This window comes from Sesamum indicum, linkage group LG6 (assembly GCF_000512975.1).
Source record: "Sesamum indicum cultivar Zhongzhi No. 13 linkage group LG6, S_indicum_v1.0, whole genome shotgun sequence".
In the NCBI taxonomy this organism is placed as follows: domain Eukaryota; kingdom Viridiplantae; phylum Streptophyta; class Magnoliopsida; order Lamiales; family Pedaliaceae; genus Sesamum; species Sesamum indicum.
Window position 1 is genome coordinate 17,814,773 of NC_026150.1, and position 8,792 is coordinate 17,823,564.

General features: G+C 38.0%; 2 protein-coding genes across 4 annotated transcripts in view; one reads left to right on the forward strand and one right to left on the reverse strand.

Annotated features, from left to right (window-relative positions):
- The window catches only part of LOC105164842 (acyl-protein thioesterase 2), a 5,096-nt gene extending 3,773 nt beyond the window's left edge, over positions 1 to 1,323 (forward strand). For all 3 annotated transcript variants that reach the window (XM_011083639.2, XM_011083641.2, XM_011083640.2), the window contains exons 7-10: positions 101 to 251; positions 361 to 443; positions 795 to 888; positions 976 to 1,323. In XM_011083639.2, the coding sequence (XP_011081941.1) occupies positions 101 to 251; positions 361 to 443; positions 795 to 888; positions 976 to 1,057 (410 nt within the window). In that variant the 3' untranslated portion in view covers positions 1,058 to 1,323. The remainder of the gene's footprint in view (positions 1 to 100; positions 252 to 360; positions 444 to 794; positions 889 to 975) is intronic.
- On the reverse strand, positions 1,676 to 7,750 carry LOC105164844 (protein tesmin/TSO1-like CXC 2). Its single transcript, XM_011083642.2, has 12 exons — positions 7,509 to 7,750; positions 6,758 to 6,912; positions 6,107 to 6,644; positions 5,861 to 6,013; positions 4,683 to 5,266; positions 4,528 to 4,602; positions 4,266 to 4,452; positions 4,087 to 4,185; positions 3,911 to 3,977; positions 3,217 to 3,379; positions 2,364 to 3,074; positions 1,676 to 2,226 (listed from the first exon to the last, which is right to left on the reverse strand). Exons 1-11 carry the CDS (start codon positions 7,569 to 7,571, stop codon positions 2,378 to 2,380), a joined length of 2,781 nt encoding a protein of 926 aa, XP_011081944.1. The 5' UTR covers positions 7,572 to 7,750; the 3' UTR covers positions 1,676 to 2,226; positions 2,364 to 2,377.

Sequence of the window (8,792 nt, forward strand, 5' to 3'; positions counted from 1 at the left end):
CAAAAAAAAAAAAAAAAAAAAAAAGAAAGAAAGAAAGAAGACTCATATTTTGTGCAGCTGTCTATACTTAATATTTATGATTTTTGTTTTATCTCCACAGTCAAACTAGGTATTGGAGGTTTTAGTATGGGCGCGGCAACTGCTCTTTACTCAGCCACGTGCCACATTTTTGGCCAATACGGGAACAGAAACCCATACTTAGTTAACCTCAGCTCTGTTATTGGTCTTAGCGGCTGGCTTCCATGTTCTAAGTATGGCTCTATTCATACTGTGATCCACCCAAAGCATATACATAGCAATTGCCATGCTCTTCTTGGTAGCCACATATTATTTTACACTCAGTGGCTGATTTTTTTCTAGGACGTTAAGAAACCGGATGGAAGGATCAAATGAGACTGTAAGGCGTGCAGCATCATTGCCGATTTTGCTGTGTCATGGTTCTGGTATATACATTTATGTTTATCGAAATTTCATAAGTTACGCATCCAATTTTTTGTGCTGGGCTATGGCTTTCTGAGATTACCTAATTTTTCTCAAAAATTTCTTTTAGCCTCAATATTCTGAAGGGTCATCTGTATGATGAGTTTTGGATTTTACAAATACTTTAGGGCATGCATAGATATATCAATGCTGTTGAGTTGGAGTAATTAATGTTTTGCTCGTGTGCAAGAACCTGATTTTCCAACATTGAACCTGAGGCACAAAACCTTTACACCGGACTGGAAACTAAAACTATAACTAGAATTTCATAATGTGTTTTAAGTTCAAAGATTACAGAATAGCTTCTGTTCCAGGGGATGATGTGGTGGCTTATAAACATGGAGAAAAGTCGGCACGTGTTTTGAGCTCTGCTGGATTTCAAAATCTTACATTTAGACCATATGATGGGTATTTATACACCTGAACTTTATTTTACAGCAATATAATGTCTCATATAACACAGAGAACAGCTTCTTATTTTACTTGTACACGCAGGCTTGGTCATTATACCATTCCTGAAGAGATGGATGAAGTTTGTCGCTGGTTGACTGCAAGATTGGGGCTTCAGGGATCGTAAGTCAGACAAATCTTCGGGGCTACTTGGGGTATACATGAGAAGAACTTAAAACATAATAGTTATAACAAGTAGAAGTAGCTTAAATAGATGGAAATTTTGCGTACAATAACAGTATGTGCTCCCTTGTATTGTTGAAGGCTAACGAAGCTTAGTACATCAAGCATGTACCCTAAATCTTTCCCTTTCAAGTAGAGAAAACCTGTTGCTCTGATTTTATCAATGTTCCACCTCTCTTTATATATTTGAACCTGAGATGCAGTTTATTATACCTTCAACATTAAGGCTGTTCTATATTGATCTGTTGTCACTGTTGTTTATTGTGCTTTCTCCGGACACAATTTGAAGTCAGCTTCAGCATGGAATGAGATAAGTAGTTTGATCATTTTCATTGTTTGCTATCAAAGTAATTTGATCTGGAAGCTGTTATCTAAATTCGTTTGATTCAGAAAGTGGGTTTCATTTCATTACCTTTGATGTCTTTTAAGATATCAAAATTGCCAGACTATGTCATAATTTTAGACAGAAACTGAAGTTTATAACTTCTAATGACCAACAGTGACCATCTAATAAGAATGAAAAACTGCGCGCTTTTTTCATAGGGCTGTCAGCTAACAATGATAAAGACATGGAAAGGTCATTGACATCGATAGAATTTCAAACTAGTCAAGACATAATGTACTTCAAATTCTTTTACTGGAATAGGCCCGGATAAAACTATTGCTAGCTGCTAGTATCAATCAAACATATTCTTTTATTTCTTTTCTTCAACCAGGAGATAGATTGGAACCAACATGCTCTGGTATTCGTAACAGAAGGCTAAGAATCAAGATAAGAGATAGCCCTCTATTATCTTCAATGCCTCGGTGTTTGGACATCATCAGGTGAAAATTTTGAATAACTTGACCTTGTTGCTTCTTACAATCAGATGTGCAACATTCTTTACATGTAAAAGGATGAACAAAAGGGAGGCAGTTTGAGAAGGCATTGGAAGGATTTCACAGCTCTGCTCATGGCTTTTGTTCAATCTTTAAACATGACGTCTTGGTGACTGCAAATGTGCCTTAAGATGTCCCATGATTTTGTGCCCATTGTGATATATGTATGCCCGTGTATAACTCCGAGGTAGACATCTACTGGCAGATCATGACAAACACAGACAACAAGCATATCTGAAAACAAATTATGCAAATACTAAGTATCATGTCTTGAGCAGAGGCACCAGCTTGTGGATGGAGCAAAGGTAAACAACTGAGATAGAGAAATGTCATTCACTACAAGTGATTTGAATGTAAGACAAGGGTTTTACCTTCTCAGTTCTGGTCATTTGTTGTGACTACAACTTTGAGGATCATTTTTCTGCTCAGTTACGACACTTTTGGAATCAATGCATGGGGTAAGAGGTGGAAATGAAGGAACAGCTTTCAAGATGAACTTCCGACCAGTTCTCAGGCCATCAGATGAGCTTGAACTAAACTCATGTTGCTGGCCATGAGGAGGAGACACACGTTTCTTATTTGGGGAGCTTACCTTCACTGCATTCAATGGTGTAGGACTGTCCTTCAATATATCTGGTGTATCATCTTGCAAAGTGTTGGAGAAATCAGACTCAAGCTCAATCACTTGGAGAGGTTTATGGCCACTGAATTGAGCCATGGGAGTATTTGGTGAACCACGCCACCGAAGGGAGCTCACTGAAGAATAGGATTTATTTCCTGAAAAAGATCGAGATGCCCATTCCTTAGCACCTGGTAGACTAGAAAGATTCTCTATCTTCCCTGATTGGTCACTAACTGTTGAGTATTCATTCCCCATTTCTGCATTACCATAAAATAATCCTTGATCAGGAGAAACCAGATCCAGAACTCCTGGGGCATTTCCTGAGATCATGCCGTTATTCTCTGAATTTCTAGGAGACCCTGGAGACATCATATATGGTGCTACAAAAGTGAGACTAGATTCAGGTGACTGGAAGTATTTTCCAGAATGAAGCCATGCTTTCGGTGCATCCTGTCTGTGGCTTTATAATTGGAAAAGAGAAAAAAGGAAAAAAGAGTTAACACACACCAAAGAAGCCATTTAAGACAGCAAAAAGTAATTATTTATCATCATATGTTGAGTCCATGCAATCCAAGTACTTCCAAGTTAGAAATTAGTCTTACTCTGGGAACTGGACTGCTGGCGTCAGAGGAGTCAAGCTATGAGGATTGCAAAGCTCAGTATGATTATAACCATTTCCGGGTGCCATTATCTGTTCAGTAAATGAGCCTTCTCTTCTTTCACCAGTACCCTCTACACTCAAAACATCCTTAATCACGCCATATTCTGAAAAAGATGAAGAAATGATATCAGACAGAATGAGCGAATATACTAAATACTGGGTTGATCAAGTATCTGAAAAGCAGTGATCCCTTTTTTATCTCAATAAAGAAAATTATTCATCTCCATGCCACTTATACAGGTGCCCTAAGCAAAGTGGACAGACTAAGGAGCAGTTATGTGCTATGTAGCTGCTCGGTGTATACAACTCTTTCTACTGAGTGAGCAAGGCAAACCCCTTATTTTCTAAACAAATACATCAATCACAGTAAGCCCTAGCACAAAAATATACTACAAACCATCCAGATGATGTAGGCTTAAATGAAATATACATCCACTACTCTTAATTATAATAGAGATAGCCACAACATAGGTTGTATTGTTCAGAAGATCATGCAGTATGCGTAAGCAAAGGTAGCCAAGTATGATATAATTTGAGAAAAGCAACAAGTCAAGTTAAGATCCAATAGTAACTAATTTTGTCCCTATCTTTCCTCTATAAATTAACAGGTACAGTATGTTAGTCCAAAATCATACCTCCCTTTCGGCCATAGACATTTTTACATCCTTCGCATCGGCATCCATCTGAACAACCAACATTCGACTTCCCCAGGAGGAACAAACTCATTCAAGAAGAATAACTTGAAGAAAGTATAGCATAGCAATGTGAAACAATCACCTAATAATAAATGCACAAAAACACAACCACATACCTGATAGCACTCACAATACTTCTTGAGACACATGGACTTCTTGCAATTGCACCCTCTTTTGTGCCTTGCTGAGGATGGCGTGAATAGAGTTCCATCTTCCTGCAAAAAGTTGAACATTTTGAAATATTATTTGACATATTTGTTTCATGAATTTTCAAACAGTCTCATGTGATCAATACCCCACTACTGGTTGCTGCTGGCTCACTAATGTGCTGTACCACTTTAGGAGCGAATGCAAGGGGATTCCGCGATTCAATTTGTTGCCGTGTCTCAAGAACCGTATCCTCATATTCCGTTCTGTTATAGCACCCCTGACAAGCACAACTCTCCCCACAGTATATCCCGGCAGCAAAGCAATCACAGTAACTGCAGAAAAACAGATTACGAAAAGGGAAAACAATTGCTGCAAATCATAATTGATAAAGTCTTAGACCAATTTACAGCTTTAAGCATTGACTCTTTTTACAATTGCACCGTTTGCCGCCATCACCATCACTGGAGTCAGAAGATTTCTTCCTGGAAAATTGCAAACAATTTATTCTTATAAAGTATGGAAAACATAAAACTATAATTGTCAAGATAATTCATGGGCTTGCCTTTTCTTTTTGGGGCTGGACTTCAATTCCTCAGCACTGCCATCAGTTTCAGTATTGTTATACTTCCTCTTGTTACCTGGAGTTGATTGATCCTCCACTGGATCTAAGATGGAGTTGTCTGAAGGCTTAACAATATAAGAAGCAGCAGAATTAGCCGCCAGCGAGGCGAGGCTTTCACACCTATTTTCATCGGTGCTTGCTGAAACATTCTCTGGAGGAGAGAATACTGAAGAGCTAATTGAGTTATCAGATAGATGAGAATTGATTATAGGAACAGACTTCTTTCCCCGTATACTGAAGTTACCCCTCTGAGCTGATTTAACATGCACAACCGCAGTAGATCCAGCTTGTACAGCATTGACAATACTATTTAGGTGCAAACCAATACCTGAAGGCTTGGGAATCTTTATGGTAGAATTCATATTTCTAGGATACATGGGCTGGACTGTGTCCGCCTGTCCCCCATTGATGGGAGTTGATACTGGGGCCCCACTGTCAGGACTTTGAGCAGCCTGATTAGTTATTACCTTGTGAGCATTTTCAAACTGGAGACAACGTCTGCGTATGCCACGGAGTTGGAAAGCCTGATGTATTTCAAAAATATTTAAGAGAGGAAATTTCATAGAATAATTGGATACTGACTTACAATAAGCAAGTCAAGAGAAGGAAATGCAGTCCATGGAGTTCAGATGAAGCAAAAGTTCAGAAACAACTAATGCAACATGTAATTACAGGTTCAAAAATCACTTACATCAAATAAAGCACATTAAACAGAAGTCATTGCACAATAATCTTTTATTGAAAAACCTAGTGAATGGGGGTAAAAAGATGGTCAAAATGGTATATTGTTGTTAAAGGCTCATGGAGCACCATGGCTCAGAGTTGCCTAGAGCCAGGTCAGAGCAAGGTGCACCTTACTGAAGAAAGGCCTTTGATTAGGTTATATATTTATACCATTAATAGCAAATTAAATTACACATTTATGGATTTAATAGCATTGGACAAAACTAATACAAAAATAAAAAGAGAAAAAAATGTAAGGATCAAAAGGAAGAGAATTTGGCTCACACGAATTTCAGCAATTATGTAATTAAGTTCATCATTTATTTCAGAACTTCTGAGAACATAAAAACCATTTCATAGGCTTTTCATATAGCACATAATCCAAAGTTCCACACCTCAGGATCATTTTGGACTTTGTTCAAAACTGATTCTATCAACACTGCTCCAGTAGCCCCAACTGAATTTTCATGATCTTTCTCAATTTGCACTGATCCTGAGAGTAACTGCGAGGATTGATTCGAAGGACAAACCTGCTCCGCTTCTACATTCTGTAGTCCCAAATTATTAGGTAACAACAGCTACATGAATATGCACTTTTCACTACAGAAGAAATGGGGAAGTTGCTTCAGATTTTCACTGACCTCAGTCATGGAATCCTGCTCTGGGTTTGTAGAAGCATGGTCTCCAAACAACTTAGATTCAATCTTTGAACACTGATAAATTGAATTGCTACCTCCCTGCTTTATATCAGTTTCTACTGCACTCACATCAATTAATGTATCTTGCTGATGTACCTCTTTGATTTCCGTTGTTAAGGAAGGAGGTGCAACGGACATCCGTTGACTTGTTTCGTCGTGTTTTATTATTAATTCCTTTGAGCCTCTTACCGCATCTGGTGGTTGACCCATGTTTTCGGATTTTTCTATGGTAGAATCAGATGAAATATTCGGATCGACAGAATCCATGTTCTCAACATCAGTCAAGAACTGATCAGGACATCCCTGGGGACTTTCAATTTGATCATCCACAGAGCTATACGAGTCTTTCTCATTGCTAGTAATTAGCCTAGAGTTGAGCTGAGCAGCTAAATTTTCTGATGCATTGGTGGTAGTAACACTAATCTTGCGACCTTCATCCAGTCCAGATATTTTGGCAGCTGATAGACCTGGGAATTGCGCCCTGCTTAACATTTACATCATCAAAATTCACTGTTTAAATGTTTCAAGATGAAGATAATCAAGAAAGTAAACTTGTTTTCATCCAACATAAAAACAACTCCACACATGCAAAACCTTTTAAGGAAAGTTGGCTGGCTGTGGGGATTGAGTCGCGGTGATGTGAATACAAGAGGTGGAGAATTAAGCCCTGGGAAACCTTGTGTAACTGGTGGGGCCTTGACAGGCTGTATGGGAGAAAGGTTGCTAATATAACTAAAAACCGGAGAGTCCTGAAATCCAACAAAAGAACAAGTGAGAAACAAAAGCAAAAACATCATATCTCCAAGATAACAATTAAAATTCCTCATTCATCATTGGATTCTACATATTTTGTCCACAACAAGATAGAACCAGCAAATTTTCAGAATCACTGTGTCAATTCAAAAACGTGTTATACACAAGACCCGAAATCCAAAATCACCATCCTGCAAACAAAAGCTACATATACATCAATCCTGCATTTTCCCATATCTAAAACCCACAAAATCCAGCATATCCAAGTAAAAAATTCTCAGTAAAAAAGTAATCAGAGAAGGGAACAGCCGTACCCTAAATCCATACCCTACAGAAAAGATATCTCATTTTCCCAAGAACAAAGGACTCCTTTTCCTTACTTGAACAAAATTACCTAAAAATTAAACTAAGATCCACACTCGTTACCAATTTTAACGCAAAATTCACATAAAAACAAGCCACAGGAAAGGGGGAACAAAGGCAGAATGAAGTGTTAAAATCCCAGATAAACGCACATTACTATTAACAGATAAACAAAATACATATATATACATAATGAAAAAAGGAAAATCCAAAGAATGTGTGCATATACTTGAGCAGGAGCAGTTTCAGCAGCGGTAGTGGTGGTAGGCTTGCACGATTTAGGTGAGTCCATGTCCAAAAACCCTAATTCCAAGCCGGATATACAGTCTCCGCATTTCTTACTTCTCTCAATACAAGACTTCCCTCTTTTGGGGATAGTCTCTCTCTCTCTCTCTCTGCTCTCCTAGAGTCAATGTAAATGTCAATAAGATGATGAAATCAACATTTTCTTTTTAATTCTCAAGGAAAAAATTAGGATTTTGTTTTAATGTTATTGCGTCTGGAAAAAATTAAAATAAAAAAAGGATAAGAGGGAAATAGCCGGTTTTAAATTGAGGGTAGCTTGGGCGGGAAAACGTGTTTGCTGAGGTTAGGGCTCAAATAAAGGTTGGGCTAGGCCCATTAACAATGAAATGGGCTTATTCCATTTGAACAATTCTGTTGCTCCAACAACAAATGGGCTTGCCCATTTCTTTTTGGAGGGCAGTAAATGGGTGGGATCCAAATTCAGTCTACGGGCTATAAATGGGCCGGATCCAAATTCAGTCTAGGGCCGTGCATAGATATGTTCTCTTTCTCAGCCTAAAGAAGCTCCGTCTATTATAAGAAAACTTATTATCCTTCAATTACATGTTATATGATTGGTCATTTTTTCTAAATTATATTATAACTATACTGTATTTATTATATAATTAGTCTAAATTCAATTAAATCCTATATGGATTAAAAACTTCGATTTGTAATAGATACATAAAAACTGCAACAATGAATTACTTAAAGAGTAGTGAAAATTTTGACTGGAATCATTTCTGAGTAGCTGTACCAATTACTGCAACAGTGTTTGGATGTAGCTAAGTATTGATTTATTTATTTGTACCAGTAATTAATTCCACGTAATTTAGTCCATGTATATTACATTGTTATTGATGTACACAAATAGCCTCATATTACTCAGCCTTGCCTAACTGCATGGTGATGGTGGTGGCGGTGGCGGTGGCGGTGGTGGTGGTGCATGGAAATTGGAAGCATCTCCGAAAGGGAGGAATCGAATCAGTCCAGAGCCCCTTTCCTTTTTTGCTTTTCCACAGTTTGCTACAGCTCTCTTTACCACTCCCCAAGAAAAATGGTGGGTGTTACATACATACATATCTTAATTAGGGTTTTCATAATTACTATATATTATTTCATCTTTTATTCCTCCATTAATTCTTTTCTTTTTTTCTTTTTCTTTTCTTGGAGAATGGTGTCGTGGTGTGCTGTTGCCTTTACACCTAGATCTTGGAGAGGGGGGGGG

What these genes read in the sequence shown, in the direction of transcription:
- LOC105164844 (XM_011083642.2), bottom strand. Translation starts at nt 7,571, where the DNA reads ATGGACTCACCTAAATCGTGCAAGCCTACCACCACTACCGCTGCTGAA. An exon ending in AAGAGTCAATGCTTAAAGCT is followed by an intron (nt 4,453 to 4,527) that starts GTAAATTGGTCT and finishes GTTTTTCTGCAG; the next exon opens with TTACTGTGATTGCTTTGCTG. An exon ending in AGTATTGTGAGTGCTATCAG is followed by an intron (nt 3,978 to 4,086) that starts GTATGTGGTTGT and finishes CTCCTGGGGAAG; the next exon opens with TCGAATGTTGGTTGTTCAGA.